Source organism: Vulpes lagopus, chromosome 10, assembly GCF_018345385.1.
Source record: "Vulpes lagopus strain Blue_001 chromosome 10, ASM1834538v1, whole genome shotgun sequence".
Lineage (NCBI taxonomy): Eukaryota > Metazoa > Chordata > Mammalia > Carnivora > Canidae > Vulpes > Vulpes lagopus.
Window position 1 is genome coordinate 2,336,917 of NC_054833.1, and position 19,162 is coordinate 2,356,078.

Sequence of the window (19,162 nt, forward strand, 5' to 3'; positions counted from 1 at the left end):
ATAATCAACAAAATCTTGTAGTTGGATAGTCAACAAAACAGTAAGTAAAGTCCTGATTTATAGCATTCATTGATTCCCATGGTGTAAAGAATGCTACAAGGCTGATTTCTAGCTACTAGCTACTGGAATCAGAGTTGGAAAGAGATATGCAACAGTATGCCATTAAATGGCACTCTATCATTCAGAGAGAATTGGTGAAAATAGCTTTAGAAGCAGAGATAATAGTAAATGTTGGCAAATAACTGGGAAGTGGTGAGTATTTTCACCCATTATAAATTTCTTTAATTGCAATTTTATGTAATTTAACTTTTTAATAATGGTGTCATTGGATAAACCAACCTGCAAATTTCCTAAAATGTAATGATTGGGCCTTATAAGCAGGTTTGCACTCACTGGAGCCAGCTCTGGCACAACCAGTGTTGTGGTGACAACTTATAGGGATTAGGACACCTCAATGCCTTTGATGATGCTCTTCTGTCTCCCTCACTGGACCTCACCCTTTTCTTTACAGGGCATTTAGTGACTCCCTCATCCAGGCCTGGCTCAAATAGTCTTGTCCTTGGAGAACTTTTCTCACCCTGCCTGCCTCTAGTCGGAACAGGCTCTCAACTCAACTTGGTAGTTCTCAAACATTTATGGTAGTTCTCAAACATTGGTAGTTCTCAACTCAACTTGGTAGTTCTCAAACATATATATATATATATATATATATATATATATATATATATATATATATCTGCTATAGCAACAGCTTTCTTTAAGCTCTTATGATTTCCTGAAATTATCAGGTTCATTTATTCACTTCCCTATCCATAAAGCTCCCTAAAGGATTGTCTAGTCTGCCGCAAATTTCTCAGGGTCAGGAGCAGTATCTAGCACATGGGCATGCTCAGTAAGCCTCAATTAATGAATGGATGGATGGCATTTTAGGTCCTTAAGTATATTGGCACTCCAAGGCTAACTCGTATACCTCCACAGTTTACTTTTCCTTAAAAGTAGCACTTGGTTCATTTTTATATTATTCTGTTCAGGACTTTTGCATGAACTCTAGTAATTGCGATTGATTTCAAGTTTTCCTGTGCTACTTTTGTCAAATTTTAATTAGAGTAATACTAGCTCACAGAACTCCACAGAGGTTACTATATTTTTAAATCGGTATCCAAAACCTGGGATTTAAAAAAAAGTTTCCAACAGAAATAGAAGGCATCTGATCAAAAATGTATCATCAGAGAACTGTATTCAAAAGTCATTAGAAATAATCTACTCTGTTGACCGTGTTACACAATTGACATACAATTAGTCTTACTCATTTCATTTTGTTTTCCATTTCAGAATTTGCTTATTTTCCTTTAGATTTTATTTTACCCTTTGAAACATTAACATGGTCCACATTTCCCTCTTTTTTAAACAAAAGTAGCACTCGATACACAATTTTTCTTTCTTTCTTTCTTCACTTCACAATATGTCATGGAGCTCTTTCTCTACCAGCACAAGAAGACTGTATTCCAACCAGATGAGAATTCATCCACCTGGTACGCAGCAAGCCAATAAAAACTGACATGAAGCTTTTGCAGTGAAGGAAGACAAGCTATTTATTGATTGGTGTAGTGCCACCCAGGAGAACAGGGAGTTCACACTCAAAAGCTGTGAACTGCCTGATGGCTTACAAGCTGAGAGGTGTAAAGGGTGAAAATTCAGGGTAAGGGTGTCAGAGTCTTGGACCAATGTCTTGATTCATTAGGGATTAAGCCAGGTGAAATATTTCCTTTCTTGATCATCTTGTCCCTTATGGTGTCTTCCATTCTGGTTTTGGTGTGATTGTATTGAGGTGGTCATTCTGCTTCAGAATAAGAACAGAGGGGCCTGATCCTTGTGCTTTGGGGACCCGGAAGTGGGAAACATTCTCGGTAGATTGTGGTGGTGATGTCATATCTAGAATACAGGGACAGAAGTTCTATATCCTGTGACTTTTATTTTTTTTAAGATTTTATTTATTGGGCAGCCCTGGTGGCCCAGCAGTTTAGCGCTGCCTGCAGCCCGGGGTGTGATCCTGGAGACCCGGGATCAAGTCCCACGTCGGGCTCCCTGCATGGAGCCTGCTTCTCTCTCTGCCTATATCTCTGCCTCTCTTTCGCTCTCTCTGAATAAATAAATAAATAAATCTAAAAAAAAAAGATTTTATTTATTTATTCATGAGAGACAGAGAGAGAGAGATACCACAATATATTACCACATATATTAATATATGTGGTATATAAATATATATATTTATATATAATGTGGTATAAATATATATATATTTATTTAATATACCACATATATTAAATTGTTTCACACTCATCAGCAATGTGTTAGTGTGCCCATTTCTCCTCAGCATTGTCAACTGGGTGAGTCATAGGATTTTTCACCTAATAGACAAAAATGGATATTCCTGTATAGTTTTAATTTGCCCTTTATTTTGATTATAAATGAACTTTTTTTCCCCATTTAAGGGCCATTTACCTTGTGTTTCCTCTGTAAACTTTCTTTTCATCTAGTTAAATAAGAATAAACTGAATTTGGCTTCTTTAGGATGTTATGTCATTCTCTCCATCTTACTTATTCAAGTCTACTTTTGAGTCTTTTAGGAGTGTTTAAAGGTTTTTTTTTTTTTTCAGTTAGGTTTCACATGCACATACACATCATTTTAATGTGCTTCACTTTGTTGCACTTCACAAATACTATGTCTTTTATAAATTGAAGTATTGTGGCAACTGGTTCTGTGTGGAGCAAGCCTATTGCACCATTTTTGTCTTTTTGTGTCTCTGTGTCACATTTTGGTAATTTTTGCAATATTTCAAACATTTTCTTTATCATTACTTTCATTTTGGTGATCTGTGACCAGTGATTACAATTCGCTGGAAGCTCAGGTGATGCTTAGATTTTTTTTTTTTTAGAAATAAAGTATTTTTTAATTAAGGTACATTCATGGGTTTTTTTTTTAGACATAATGCCACGTACTAAAAAATAAATGTTTCTCTTAAATTTTCTGTATTTTCCTTCCTCTTCGTTCAACCACCTCAGCATTCTAATTTGGAGACAAAAGCAAGAGTACTTTCTTTTTTCCTTCATACTCAATACTCTTTTTAGGAATATCGGGCATAGCTTCAGAATCTGCATGAGTACTTTCTGTTTCACCCATTTACTTAATGCTTTTGAATGGATTCAATGCCTCGGATTCCTGTGTCTCCAACTGTGATTTTCATCTCTCTTTGAATGAAACACAAGGATTAAGAGCAAAGACATCAGTATTGTTGCTACAAAAAAAGAGGGGCAAAAATTAAGGCATTAATTTTCTGTTATGCTAGCACATGGTAGGTGGAACTTTCCGTGGGCAGAGTTAGTTGTGGCTTTGATTTGTCAGTCTCTTGCAAGTGACAGAAGTCAAACCAAAATAATATTTTTTAAAGATGGGCCAAAAGTGGGGGCGAAATTTAGTGCTCAGTAGACTGGGCACTTAAGCTCAAAAGTTAAGGGCCTTTGGAACAAGCACAGTGGCTGAGATTTGGTTTATTTTTTTTTATTTTTTATTTAAAAAAATTTTTTTTATTATTTATGATAGTCATACAGAGAGAGAGAGAGAGAGAGGCAGAGACAAGGCAGAGACATAGGTAGAGGGAGAAGCAGGCTCCATGCACCAGGAGCCTGACGTGGGATTCGATCCCGGGTCTCCAGGATCACGCCCTGGGCCAAAGGCAGGCGCCAAACCGCTGCGCCACCCAGGGATCCCCAAGATTGGGTTTAAATGCTGCTCCCTCTCTTCCCCACCCCGAACGTCCGAAAATCATTTTTCTTGTTCCCTTTCATTTTACTTTTCAATATTTTTAAAGGGTCAGGAGACCCTTCTTCAGCAGCTCCAAAGTCTTATTCACGTCCTCATAAAAGAAAGAAAACGTGTACTCAAGGGGCAGAGCTAAAAATCTCTGAAACTTCTTTCATTGGCTCAGCTCAGGCTCTTTTCCCACCTTGGGGGGGGGGGGGGGTTGCGGATAATGTGTCCCAGGAGAGCAATTCTACTGACTGCGAGGCTGAGGCAACTAGAGGAATGGGCACTTCTGTTTTGGCACCCATTGTCCCAACATTTTTCAAGTCACAGTGTTCTGCTCCACCCGAAATCCATTTAGTGGGCACCTAGAGCTTTTTTAAAAATTACTTTTATTTTTATTATTATTTTTTTTTAATGAGAAAGGTTAGAACAATTAAAATCTAATGACAAAGTTTCAGGTAAAACCCCTTCTCACAGAGTAATTTATTGGAAGGTTATCAAGAAAACATTTTATCAGGGGCACCTGGGTGACTAAGTCGGTTAAGTGTTTGCCTTTAGCTCAGGTTATGACCTCAGGGTCCTGGGATGGAGCTCAGGGGGGAGTTTGCTTCTCCCTCTGCCTGCTGCTCCCCCTACTTGTGTGCTCTCTCTCTCTGTCTCTGTCAAATAAGTAAAATCAAAAAAAGAAAGAAAGAGAGAAAAGAAAGAAAGAAAGAAAGAAAGAAAGAAGAAAGAAAGAAAGAAAGAAAGAAAGAAAGAAAGAAAGAAAGAAAAAGAAGAAAGAAAGAAGAAAGAAAGAAGAAAGAAAGAAAGGAAAGAAAAGAAAAGAAAAAAAGAGGGATCCCTGGGTGGCGCAGCGGTTTGGCGCCTGCCTTTGGCCCAGGGCGCGATCCTGGAGACCCAGGATCGAATCCCACATCAGGCTCCCGGTGCATGGAGCCTGCTTCTCCCTCTGCCTATGTCTCTGCCTCTCTCTCTCTCTCTCTGTGACTATCATAATTAAAAAAAAAAAAAAAAAAAAAAAGAAAAAAGAAAAGAAGAAAAAAAAGAAAAGAAAAAAGAAAAGAAAAGAAAGGAAAAAAGAAAGAAAAGAAAAGGAAAGAAAAGAAAATTATTTGAATACCCCGGGCTATAAATGAGAACCTCTTCCACCAAGTCCTTGAAAGTCATCAGTCTTGGAAGGCATCCTGTGTTCCCGTCTTTGATTCTCCAAGAGGTTTTCGTGAGTCTCTAGCGAAGGCAATTAGAAAGAAATACGAAGACCACAAATAGTGACGTTACAAGAGGAGTTGTATTTGTTGGGTGAGATCCTAGAGCAATTTTGCCCTAAAGTTCAGCCGTGGCCGTGGGTCCCTCTGGGGACACAGGCAGTTGCCAGAGGCAGTGCTGCTTCTGCTGTCCTGGGGTCATTATTGGGCAATCTCACTGGAAGCGAAGGCTTTCTTCAGACCTCGAAATTCTTTCAAGTGGGTGGTTTCCTCCTGTGTGCTGACCACCAAGGACTCCAGCTAGATAGAAGTGAACACTAATATACACTCTATAATTTTATTTTGAAATGTCATATAAATGAATCATGCCATATGTAATCTTTTAAGATTGGCTTTATTTTCATTCTGCATAATTCTGCAGAGGTGAATCCAGGTGGTTGCATGTATCCGTAGCTTTTCCTTTTTATTACTCAGTAGTATTCCATGGTAGGGATAATTAACAGCTAGTTTAACATTCATCTTCCGAAGGGCATTTTAGTTTTTTCCAAGTTTGACTCTTATAGAATAAACAAAACAAAAATAAACAAACAAAACCCTGCTGCGAACATAGAGGTCTTGGTAGTGTAAACCTTAGATGTATTTCACTGGGATGATTGCTCAGTAGAAGGAGTATGGATTATATGGTAAACATATTTTTTTGCTTTTTAAGAAACTGCCAACAAATATTCTAAAGTGACTATACCATTTTACTTCCTCATCAGCAATGTATGAGATATGGAATTTCCCCACATTTATGCCTGCTTTCAATGTTGTCACTATTTTTTATTTTAGTGGCCTAATAGGTATATATTGATATCTCGTCATAGTCTTAATTTGCATTTCCCTAATGGTTATTAATGTTAATGTTTATTACTTTCCATGAAATGTCTCTTTGTGACTTTTGCCCTTTTTTTAATGGGATAGTTTGGTGTGTTTGCTTACTATTGAGCTTTGAAAAGTATATTTTTCTAAATACAATTTTTTGTTATATTTATAGTTTGCAAATATTTTCTTTATGTCTATAGCTTGTCTTTTTGATTTTTTTATGAGACTTTTGCAAAACAGATGGTTTTTACTTTTGGTTAGATTTACCAATTTTTTTCTCTCGTGGATAGTTTTGGTTTTGTGTGTAAGAACTTTTTTTTTTTTTGTAAGAACTTTTTGCATAGCTCTAGACCCCAAAGATTTTTCTTTCTTTCTAAAATGTTTGTGGTTTTACATTTTATATTTACATCTACCATCAGGGCAGCCCGGGTGGCTCAGTGGTTTAGTGCCTGCCTTCAGCCCAGGGCGTGATCCTGGAGACCTGGGATCGAGTCCCACATGGGGCTCCCTACATGGAGCCTGTTTCTCCCTCTGCCTCTCTCTGTCTCTCATGAATAAATAAATAAAATCTTTAATAAATAAATGAAGCTACCATCAGTTTTGAGAACATTTTTGTGAAAGGTGTGAGGCTTAGGTTTAGTTTCCTATTTTTGCCTATTGGTCTAGCATCATTTGTTGAAAAGATTATTCTTCCTCCCTTAAATTTCTTTTTCACCAGTGTCAAAAATTAGCTGGTCCTACCTGTGTAGGACTATTTGTGAGTTCTCCGTTTTGGTCCATTGATCTATCTATCTATCCCTTTTCTATTACTACACAGTCTTGAACACCGTGTTATAGAGTAAGTCTTGAAACTGGGGAGAGTGGTTTCTCCCACCTTATTCTTTCTTTTTAAAATTGTTTGATATTCTAGTTCCTTTACATTTCATTTCTTAGTTTTAGGAGTTTTGTTTTGTTTTTTTTTGTAGAGTCCCTGTGATTTTTCTCATGGACAATCCCATCATCTTCAAATAGAAGGAGTTCAAATCCATATGTCTTTCATTTCTTTTTGTTTTATTGTAATATGAAAGACTTCAGAAGTTGAATGTAATGGGGATAATGAATATCTTGGCCTTTTTCCTGATCTTATGGGGAAGCATTGACTCTTTTCATTTGTATGATGTTATCTGTAGGATATTTATAGATGTCCTTTATCAGATGCAAGTTCTCTTCTATTCCTCCTGTTAATAGTTTTTAATTAGGAAAAGATAGTTAATTTTGTCATTTTCTCTGCATTCATTACTATGATCATAGTTTTCTTCTTTATACTGTTAATATGGTAGATCACATTGATGGATTTTGAATATAGAACCTGTCTTGCATTCCTTGATCTTTATACATTGTTGGACTTGATTTGCTATTGTTTCTTTTCTATGTTCTTAAGGGTTATTGGTCTGGAGTTTTATTTTGTACTGTTTTTATCTGAATTTAGTATTGGACTAATTTTGGATCATAAATTGAGTTGGTAAGTATTTTTTCTTTCACTTTCTGGAAGAGATTGTGTAAAATCAGTACTATTTCTTCTTTAAACATTTGATAGAATTCTTTAGTGAAACGATCTGGGTCTACAGTTTTTATTTGGTGAATGTTTTTAGTTACTATTTTCATTTCTTTAAAAGTTATAAGAATATTGCATTTTTCTAATTTATCTCAAATGAATTCTTTTAGTTGGTGGTTGCTTGCAGTATTCCCTTATTATCATTTTAATGGTCTGTTATATCCCATTTTATTTCTGAGATTGGTAGTTTTTCTCTTTTATTATTAGTCTTCATAGAGATTCTCAATTGTATTGATTTTTTTAAAAATAAGAAATATCTTATTTCCATGGTTTTTCTATTGTTTTTCTGTTTTTAATCTCATTGAGTTCTCATATCTTTTTACTGATTTGAGAGAGAGAGAGAGAGAGAGAGAGTGAAAGAGAGAGAGAGAGAGTGCACAAGCAGGAGGGGCAGAGGGAGTGGGAGAGACAAACTCAAGCAGACTCTGTGCCAACTGTGGAGGCTGACACAGGGCTGAATCTCATGACTCTGAGATCACAACCTGACTCAAAACCAGGGGTTAGATACTTAACTGATTGTGCCACCCAGGTGCCTCAATTTCTTTTCTTATCTTTCTTTCTTCTTGCATTGAACTTACTTTGTTCTTCTATATCTTAATGTGGAAGTTTATAGTAATGATTTGAGAACTTTCTCTTTTTTTGAGATGAGTATTTAGTGCTGCATTCCACTCTCAGCATGACTTTAACTGCATCCTACAACGCTTTTTAACTCAATTTTTTGAGATAACTGTAGATTCACGTACAGTTGTAAGAAAATATTATAGATACCATGTAGTGTTTAACTTTGTTTCCCCAAAAGGTACATCTTGCAAAAGTAAGTACAATATCACTACCAGGATGTTGACATTGTTATAATCAGTATAGAATAGTTCCATCACTGCAAGGATCCCTCTTATTTTCTTTTTTATAGCACAGACACTTCTCTGCCACCCACACTCCCTTTTGACTCTAGGGCCGCTAATATAGTTTCTGTTTCTTTATGTCATCTCAAGAATGTTATGTAAGTTGAATTATATAATAGGTAATCTTTTGGGGATTGTTTCTTTAAAAATAGACTTTATTTTTATTTTTTAAAATATTTTATTTATTCATAAGAGACACAGAGAGAGAGAGAGAGAGGCAGAGACACAGGCAGAGGGAGAAGCAGGCTCCATGCAAGGAGCCCAACATGGGACTCAATCCCGGATCCCGGGACCACACCCTGAGCCAAAGGCAGATGCTCAATCGCTGATCCACCCAGGCGTCCCAACTTTATTTTTATTTATTTATTTTTTTAAGATTTTATTTATTTATCCCTGAGAGACAGAGAGAGAGGCGGAGACATAGACATAGGCAGAAGAAGAAGCAGGTTCCTCACAGAGAGCCTGATGTGGGACTCGATCCTGGAACCCCGGGATCGCGCCCTGAGCCAAAGACAGACGCTCAACCGCTGAGCCACCCAGGCACCCCTGGAGTTTATTTTTTTTTTTAACAACTTTATTTTTTTGTTTGTTTGTTTATTTATGATAGTCACACAGAGAGAGAGAGGCAGAGACACAGGCAGAGGGAGAAGCAGGCTCCATGCACCGGGAGCCCGACGTGGGATTCGATCCTGAGTCTCCAGGATCGCGCCCCGGCCCAAAGGCAGGGGCTAAACCGCTGCGCCACCCAGGGATCCCGCCTGGACTTTATTTTTAAAAGTAGTTTCAGGTTGACATAAAAATTGAGCAGAAAGTGCATATACCTCATATGCCTCCTCTGTCTCTACATAGTATGGTACATTTGTTACAATAATGAACCACTATTGGTATATTATTATTAACTAAAGTCCATAATTTACATTAGGGTTCACTCTGTGTTGTGCAGTTAGTTCTATGGGTTTTGGCAAATATATAATGTCACATACTCACCGTATAGTATTATAGAGAATGGCTTCCTAAAAATTTTCTTTGTCCTAAAAATCATCTGTGCTCCATCTCCTCATCTCTCCTCCTCCTACCACCAAAGTTTGACAACCACTGATTTTTTAAACTGTTTTTATAGTTTTGTCTTTTTCAGGATGCTATTTGACTCATGCAGTATGTTGTCTTTTCAGACTTGATTCTTTCATTTAGCAGTATGTTTTTAAGATTCCTACTGCCTTTTCATGGCTTGATATCTCATTTCTTTTTATCACTGAATAATACTTCCTTATATGGATGTACCATAGTTTACTTATCCAGTCATCTACTGAACTGAAATGTGAATAAAAGTACTATAAATATTTGGGAGGTTTATATATATGTATCTCACAATTGCTGGATCAAACAGTAGGCTAATGTTTACTTTTGTAAGCAACTGTGTCTTTCAAAGTGTATCGTTTTTCACTACAACCAGCAATGAACAATAGTTTCTGTTACTGTAGCTCCTAGCCAGCATTTGGTGGTGTCCGTGTTTTGGATTTTGGTCATTCCAGTAGGTGTGTAGTGATACCTCATTGTCAAGGTTTTAATTCGAAATTACTTAATGACATATGATATTGAACACCTTTTCATGTGTTTATTTACCATCTGTATATCCTTTTCAGTGAAATGCCATTTATGCTTTTCATCCACTTTCTAAATGGATTATTGAGCAGTGTTTTACTGCTGAGTTTTGGGAGTTCTTTATATATCATAGATATTAGTCCTTTATAAGATATGTGCTTTGTAGCTATTTTCTTTGAATCTATAGGTTGTCTTTTGATCCTCTTAAAAGAGAGGGTATTAGTTTGTTATGGCTGTCATAACAAATTATCACAAACTAGGTGGTTTAAAACCACAGAAATTCCTTCTTATATAGTTCAGATGGGAAGAAGTCAAAATCAAGTGTTAGTGCAACTGGTTCTTTTTGGATGCTCTGAGAGAGAATTTGTCCCATGCTTCCCTCCTGGTTTCTGGTAGCTTCCAAGAATCTTCAGTGTTTTTTGGTTTGTAGTCATATCATTTCCACCTCTGCTTTCATCTTTCACATGATCTTCCCTCCTCTGTGTCTTCTCTTTGGTCTCTTATAAGGACACTTGTTATTGGATTTAGGCCCTACCCAGGCCTCTTAAGATGATACAAGATCCTAAATTGCCCAGAAAGAACACAGATAGCAACCTAGAATCTAAATAGAATCTGAATGGCTAGGATTATGGAGAATCAAAAGAAAAGTATTAGGAATGAAATTATTTATATCACATAGGATTTAATTTCTCCATGATAACAGAGGGAGAGAAGATTCATTGGGGGAATTCCAAATGTTGCTGCCAGATTTTAAAGAGGAAACTGTCAGTGATCTAATAATATTATATTCCAGTGAGTGCAAGAGGTTTAGGTCTTACTTCCAGCATTATGTTATTTGGGTGCCATTCTTATGTGATGGTCATATATTATTGATAAGATACTGGTGAGTTTAGTTGGGCTGTGCAAGAAATATAGTTTAAGACGGGAAGCTACTCAAATGTCAGTTTTATTTCTACTAGGTAGAAAGTTAAATGTGGTCTAGTTTTGATAAATTTCAGGATTTCAGAGGACTCATGGGGCAAGAGAAGAAACCATAAGTGACAGATCAGCCTATCTCACTGCTCTGTTATGGATTATAGCAGCAGAGCATGGGATTGGATTGATCCCATGGAATAGAGTCACAGTTGTTCCAGAGTCTCAAAGGGCCAGCCATACTCCTTGTTTGGTGCTAAGTTTGTCTTTTAGTTGCCTTATAAGAAGAAGAAAAATTCCATCCTTTAGCTAAATTTCATGGTGCTTCTCTGCATCTCTCTCCTTATTCTCCAGTTATCTCTCAGTGATATGCCATGACTAAAAACAAGGCTATTTCATTTCACTGTAAAGAGTACTGTGATGGGGGAGCCAGGATTAAAGACCAAATGCATTTAATTGACCATGGTGCTGGAGGTAGGATTTTTGTTGGACCACTTGAATTTGGCAGACAAAAATGTGCTTGCAAGTAAAAGAAACACATGGCTGAAATAGATTAAGTACAAAGGGAGGAAGCCATTAAAAATCTTCTGCTGTAGTAACCCTTAAAAGAGAAATAAGGGTCTGAGTTCTCCGAGAATGGAATCTCAGAAACACAGGCATTCCCTCTCTCTTTCAACAGCAGAAATTTCTGTTTTCTGATGTCACCTTCATTTTCTTAATTTTCTCTAAGAGCTAAAGACTCAGTCGTTGGCACTTCTGGATTAATTTTCTAAAGTCTTCAGATTGCCCTGGATCCCTACAAATGTGTCCCTTCAATCTCTAAGTCTGGGCTTCATCATCAAGTTTTGTTTGACCTAGTTCTTTGCCAGTATTATTTGTCTTTAGTCCCCCATGGTCCCCATTTTCCATGGTCCAATTCCAGTGGAATATTACATTTATTTGACTGTTTGCTCTAGTTTTCTGACTTTGTAAATGAAAAGCAGCCAATATTAACCAAAAAAGTCCTATTTATTTTACTTTTACAGTTTCTCATAGAACACAGTTTGTGTGAACTGGAGTTAAGGACATTAACACCAAGGCTTTGAGTAGCTATAATTAATTGAATATTTCTGAAATACTGTTTTTTGAAACTTGGCCACAGCTTCTTCTCTGAAAGTGTCAGTGGCTGTGAAGAGAATTGTTGGTTTCCAGTATCATTATTTACCACTTAATTGTGAGGCATCACCCTACAGGTGTTAACTTGTACCTCATGTTATTTTCCTTCTTCTGGTATAGCAGAATCCTTTTAATATCCTTTTTAAAAAGATTTGTCTAGTACTCCAGAATAATATTAAATAATAGTAGGAAGAATAAATCCTCTAACAGTAACTACTAATGTTCCACTAAGAAACAAAAACTAGCCTACTAAACATACTGGCAAATAACTTTTAAGCATCTCCTGAGTTTAATGAAAGATTTCCTTTTTCCTTTAACTTCATAGAATTAAGTTTTATTTTATTCAACATTCCAATAACCTTACATTCTTAGGTAGATCCCAATTTGTCATTATTTGGTAATTTTTTAAGGGCTGCCAGAGCTAGTTGTTTACATTTAATGGAAGATGTATTAATTAATTGACACATTGCAATATACTAGAGCATGCTTTCTTTATTAGATTTTATCATATTTCTTCAAAACATGAGACTTTTTCAGAATCTGGAATCATTTCATTAGCTATTGACTTGTCTTTTCCTTAAATGTCTAAGAGGATACACACTTGGAAACCTAATTTTTTAGGTTGGTAGCTCATCAAAGGCCTCAAATTTTCACCACTTATCTTGGTTCTCACTTACTTATAGGTTCAATTTAGCAATTTAGATTTTTTTCAGAAATTTTTACATATCATCGGTATTTTTAAATAAGTAAACATGAAAGAAAATGTGTCCTTATCATTTTAACACAATTCAGTTCTATAGGCTTGGACAAAAGTATTGTTAAAATAGGGGCACCTGGGTGGCTCAACTGAGTGTCCAACTCTTGGTTTTGGCTCTGGTCATGTTCTCAGGGTGGTGAGATCAAGCCCCATGTTGAGCTTGGCACTGAGCATGGAGCCTGCTTGAGATTTCCTCTCTCTCAAATAAAAAATAAAAATAAAAATAATTTTTAACTTTGTGAATGTTTAAGGAATTTTTGCAGTTTTTTATAAATGTGCAGATTTTATGCTTTGCATTGTGTTTGGAGTTTTAATTATTTCACTTTTGTATAAGACTTGCATTTGGCTGCTCTCCTGTCTTTCAGTTGTTTCTGTGGGTTATTACTCATACGTAGTACTAAAGGATCAAGAAAATATTTGCTTCATTTTCAGTGGTTAAACCTTTTGAAGAAATCAGTTCCTAGTATTCTTGAATAATTGATAGAAAACTGTCTTATCACATTACTGACTCTAATATTGCTACTAGTATTTTACCATCAAAATAGTATTAGGGGGCACTTGAGTGGCTCAGTCTGTTGAGGGGCCCACTCTTGGTTTCTGCTCAGGTCATGACCTCAGGGTCCTGGAATTCAGCCCATCGCCAGGCTCTGCCATCAGCAGAGAGTCTGCCTCAGGATTGTTTTTGTCCCTCTGCTCCTCCCACTTACTCTCTAAAATAAATATATTTTTTTAATGGCATTGGGCATTTCTGAGATACAACTAACACACTAAGAAATATACCCCATACCCATTTTTACTGTTTTTCACATAAATAGTAGGTATGAGATATTTGTGCTTTTTATCTTTTGGCTAATTAACAAGTCATGGTTACAGATTTCAGGAGATAGAAGAATCCTAGAACTCTTGGAAGGAGATCCTTCCTTACACAGGCACTTGAAAAAATATGCATGCTGATTTGTTACTTGGCTGACCTCCTGTAGGCATGCTCTACAAATCCAAGAGTTGAGTTTACAGATCTCCTTCCTTTGCTTCTAATCCGTTCATGCAGTATAACTGTACCCTCATGAAAATGCAAACCCTAAAATAAGACTCTACATCTTTACTTTTTCACAGGGATTGTGTTGTCCCTACAGCCCTAAACGAAGTTTGCTCTTCTCCCAAGAAGAATGGCACTTCACCCCGGGACCTGCTAGATGGTTGTGGTCTACTCCAAAGGCCTAAAAAGATTCCATCATGAGTTCTGTTGTAAAAAGTACTGCACATTCAGTGAACTACTTCAGAGGCCTCTGTCACTAGTAACTAGAGAATTTTCAGTCCTTTTGAAAGAGTTGTGGTCGATTAGATCCTTAAGTGTTGGGGTTGAATCAGTTATTGTTCTAAGTTTTTGGTAAACGTAAGGTTTTTTTCTCAGAAATTGTGAGTGGCTCAGAAAAGAGCCTGTGGTTCAGTGTGGGTTTGTTTCCCCTCCACTCCAGAGGCTGGGGTCACCCTCTAGGCTTTAGTGCTTGTGAGGTGTTACTTCCCCTTGGCCTTGTGGTGGCTCTCGGTCTTCTTGGGCAGCAGCACGGCCTGGATGTTGGGCAGGACGCCGCCCTGCGCGATGGTCACGCGGCCCAGCAGCTTGTTGAGCTCCTCGTCGTTGCGGATGGCCAGCTGCAGGTGGCGCGGGATGATGCGCGTCTTCTTGTTGTCGCGGGCCGCGTTGCCCGCCAGCTCCAGGATCTCGGCCGTCAGGTACTCCAGCACGGCCGCCAGGTACACCGGCGCGCCCGCCCCGACCCGCTCCGCGTAGTTGCCCTTGCGGAGCAGGCGGTGGACGCGGCCCACCGGGAACTGGAGCCTGGCCCGCGACGAGCGCGTCTTGGCCTTGGCGCGAGCCTTGCCGCCCTGCTTCCCGCGTCCCAACCCGGCCTAAGAACTGATACATTATAACGGGAAAAAAAATCCGTTAGGGCTGTACCTGGCCTATTTATAGTCCGACGGTAGGTGGTGAGTTGCTATTTGATTTGGCTGATAGTCTACCAATCAGAATGTTCCTGGAATCACCTTATTTACAAGCACAGCCCTACCCATAGCCCAATCAGATGTTGGCTGTCCAATACGTCATTGAGCGCTGCGCCTATAAATACCACCTTCGGCGTCCTGGAGTGCCAGTTGTTAGGCTCACTGGAGTTTAATCAGTGATGCCGGAGCTGACCTCGAAGGGCACTACCATCTCCAAGAAAGGCTTCAAGAAAGCTGTAGCCAAAACCCAGAAGAAAGAAGGAAAGAAGCGCAGGAGATGCCGGAAAGAGAGCTATTCTATCTACATCTATAAGGTGCTGAAGCAGGTGCACCCCGACACGGGCATCTCGTCCAAGGCCATGGGCATCATGAACTCGTTCGTCAACGACATCTTCGAGCGCATCGCGGGCGAGGCGTCGCGCCTGGCGCATTACAACAAGCGCTCGACCATCACGTCCAGGGAGATCCAGACGGCCGTGCGCCTGCTGCTGCCCGGGGAGCTGGCCAAGCACGCCGTGTCCGAGGGCACCAAGGCCGTCACCAAGTACACCAGCTCCAAATAAGACGAGTCAAGTTACCAGACAAGCTTTATAACCCAAAGGTTCTTTTAAGAGCCACCCACATTTTCCAAAAGACTGTTGGCTCTTAGTTGTAATATATGTGGGTAGGTCTAATGACCTAGAAACCGTTGGTCTTCTGATTGCAAGGTTTATTTTGCTCACACCATCTACTATGTTTGAGAAATAAGGTCTTGCATGACTAAGTGCTTGCATGACTATCTTTTAGTTCTTAATACCTTACTGCTTTGTTTATGCATCTACAGCATTTTCAGTGGGACTTGAGATCTTAGGTGAAGCAGTTCAGAGAAGGGAGTTATTTCAACAAGTTCAGATGTGTCCTCCTGGAGGTCCTTCCAAGGGCTATGAAGGCCATGAGGCATATGGCTTGCCTTTCTCCACAAAACCTTACTATATAAGTACTTTGTATCAGATGACAGCCAAAGGAGCCTAGAGCTGTGGAAAGACTTTACAGCCCTTAGGACAGTCTAGGGTGGGAGCATTAGTTGGAGCTGTTTTGCTTCCTCTTTACATTGGCTGCAGTGTGTGAAAAAAATTCCTGTAGGTCAGGCTAACTGCCCATAAGCTACTATTTGAGGCCCAAGGCCCAGAGTTTCTTGGTCTGATTTCATCTAAACATTTATTCCAGTTTCTAATCTGTGCTATTTGTTGAGAACAGGTTCAGAGTGTGTGGAGATCTTGCTGTGTCAACTATAATTCACACTAGAACACAATAATCTGGCTAAACCATCAATTGGCAAACAAGTAACAGTAACAGAATTAACTTTTTTTCATAATTTCTTACAGGTTATAATAGAGTTACTTGTTTTTTTGTTTTGTGATTGGATCGTTAAAATTGAGTTTGTGCCCTGAATTACTGGACACGAATACCGAGATGTTCCAAATTGTAGATACTGGTAATACAGTATTTATCAAAATAGGATGCCCAGTACGCAAGTCAGAAGATTGGGGGTACAAGATCTAATCTGTCATAATCATTAGACTCTTCTGAGCCTACAAGCATTTTTTAAAAAATCAGTGAAAAAGGCAAAGGAAATTAACAAAAAAGAAGGGATCAAATTATTACTACTTCCCAGAAACCTGTAGTCAGCTGGAATCCTCAATTTGACTGTTAACTTTTATTTTTATTCTTCCCTTTTTAAAAAGACTTAATATATATACATCTTCTTTACAAAAAAATTAAAATACAAGCAAACTTTAATACCATTTGATTGAATATGTATAGTAAAAATTCATGGGAAAAAAAGGGTCACATGCTTCTATATATAGTGAGACAGCCCCTGCAGAACCTCTGGATGCCTTAGCTGGGAGTCCTTGAAGGAGCTAATAGATGGTACATCTGTGCCAAATTGTATAGGAAGGAGGCATCATCTTCAGTCAGGGGTCCCAGCTGCCCTGATAAAACCTCATGAAACAGCACAGGTCCCACATTTTTATCAACTTCTGGAGTTGAAAAGTATTGTTTTTCAGGCTGGTTCTTTCCCTTAGCAGCATGTATTTAAGATTTATCCATTTTTGTTATGTGAATTGATATCTTGTTCTTTTTTATCACTAAGTAACTCTTTTGTATGGCTATACCACAGTTTGTCTATTCATTTACCTATTTCAAGGGATCTTGGTTGCTTCCACTTTTTATCCATTGTGAGTAAAGTTGTTATAAATATTTGTGTGCAGGTTTTGTTGACATAACTTTTCAAACAGTTAGGTAAATATCACCAAGAGCACAATTGCTGGGTTGTATGTGTCCCTTTATAAGGAATTGCTAAACTGTCTTCCAAAGTGGCTGTGTCATTCAGCATTCTCACTAGCAATGATTGAGAATCCTTCTTGTTCAATACCCTTGTCAGCATTTGGTAATGTCATGTTTTAGATTTTAGCCATTCTGACAGGTGTCTAATAGCTTATTGTTTTAATTTGCATTTCCCTAATAAAAGTTATGTTCAGGATCTTTTGATATGCTTATGAGCCATCTGTATATCTTTTTGGTGAGATGTCTGTCCATATCTTTTGCCTATTCTTTTCTTTTTAAGATTTTATTTATTTATTCATGAGAGAGAGAGAGAGAGAGAGGCAGAGACACAGGCAGAGGGGAAGCAGGTTCCATGCAGGGAGAGACGCTCAACTGCTAAGCCACTCAGGTGTCCCTCTTTTGCCTATTCTTTCATTGGGCTTATTTTGTTACAGTTGAGTTTCAAGCATTTCTTAAAATATATTCTAGATACAATCCTTTACACATACATGACTTGCAAATATTGCAATATGAAATGAAAGGCAGACTTTTCATTCTCTTACCAGTGTCTTTAGCAGAGCATATGTTTCTAATTTCAAAATATTTTGAAATTAAATGCAAGCCACATTATAATGAAATATAACGCAAGTCACACAAATATTGGCTACATATGGAACTTTACGCTTTCCAGTAGCCACATTTAAAGTAGAAAAAATAAACCAGTGAAATTAATTTTAATCAAATATTTTATTTAATCCAATATGTAAAAAAATGTTACAATTTCAACATGTAATAAAGGTAAAATTATAGCAATTTACAGTTTTAAAAATTAGGTCTTTGAAATCCAATAGGTATTTTATACTTATAGCATGTCTTAGTTCAGACTTGCAACATTTCAACTGCTTGATAGCCACATATGGCTAGTGGCTACCATACTGGACACTATAGCACTAAATTAACTCTAGGCAGCCTAAACCACACTCCTTGCTCTAAACACCTATGGCAGACTCACAAATTTGTAACTGCAATCTAGGGCTCTCCATGAATTCCAAACTAGTAAATTCAACTGCTTTCTCAACATCACCATTTCAACATTGTGCAGCCACATCAAAATTCTCTCCACAAGGGTTCACAATCTCTCTTGACAGTGTTTTCAATCTCCATGGTTCATTGTATCCAAGCCAGAAATATGGTATTTTTTTCCTTGTTAGCTCCTTTTTTCAGTTCCCACTTCAATCTATCTACAAGATATGTTGATTTTATTTCCTATGTATTTTTGTTATCTGACCGCTTTTCACCTTGTCCACTGCCACCGTTTTTGTCCAGACCCTGTCATCTATCTCATCACATCTGGATTATTGTCCCTAGCTAGTCTCACTATTCTTAATCTTGTCTCCTTAAAATCCACTCTCCACTCAACTGACAAATATTAGATGAGAAAAATTTTTGTTTTCACTAAACAATAACTGAAATTTAGCATTCCTTTCAATTATGAATACTGCATAGCAAACAGACCTGTCATACTAGCCATACCTGTGGCTATGTTGACATTGGAAATCACAGCCATATTCCTAGCACTTTCCTGTGGTTACAGATATCTCAAAATATTGTTAATGCTCACGAGAACCTAAAAAATATTATAATTGTTATTTTACTCTGAAGTGCCAATGAAGAAGCACAAATATAACTATATCAAACATTTAAAAATATTTTGAAAAAAATAAAAATATTTTGAAAACTATTTCAATCTGGTGTTGTTTTATTATTAAAGCTTATATTTTGGGGTGCCTGGATGGCAGAGTCTTGGTTTTGGCTCATGATCTGGGGTCCTGAGAGCGAGCCCTGTGCTCATCGTGGAGTCCACTTGAGACTCTCTTTCTCCCCACCCACCCACACTTTCTCACTCTCTCTCTCTCAAATAAATAAATAAATCTTAAAAGAAAAAAGCTCATAATTTATTGTATTTACTCAGATATTTATCCTAAGATCTATATAAGATCAACTAGACTTCCAAAGAAATCTATAGTACAGTAAGTTAAGAACCACTGTCTA

At 37.8% G+C, this 19,162-nt stretch overlaps 2 protein-coding genes across 2 annotated transcripts; one reads left to right on the forward strand and one right to left on the reverse strand.

Moving 5' to 3' along the window:
* Positions 1 to 14,299: 14,299 nt before the first annotated feature.
* On the reverse strand, positions 14,300 to 14,872 carry LOC121499902 (histone H2A type 1-E-like). The gene is made up of 2 exons (XM_041771147.1): positions 14,846 to 14,872; positions 14,300 to 14,710 (listed from the first exon to the last, which is right to left on the reverse strand). Exons 1-2 carry the CDS (start codon positions 14,870 to 14,872, stop codon positions 14,315 to 14,317), a joined length of 423 nt encoding a protein of 140 aa, XP_041627081.1. The 3' UTR covers positions 14,300 to 14,314.
* On the forward strand, positions 14,625 to 18,826 carry LOC121499471 (histone H2B type 1-A-like). The gene has a single exon (XM_041770087.1). It carries the CDS (start codon positions 14,983 to 14,985, stop codon positions 15,364 to 15,366), a length of 384 nt encoding a protein of 127 aa, XP_041626021.1. The 5' UTR covers positions 14,625 to 14,982; the 3' UTR covers positions 15,367 to 18,826.
* The last annotated feature ends 336 nt before the right edge of the window (positions 18,827 to 19,162 follow it).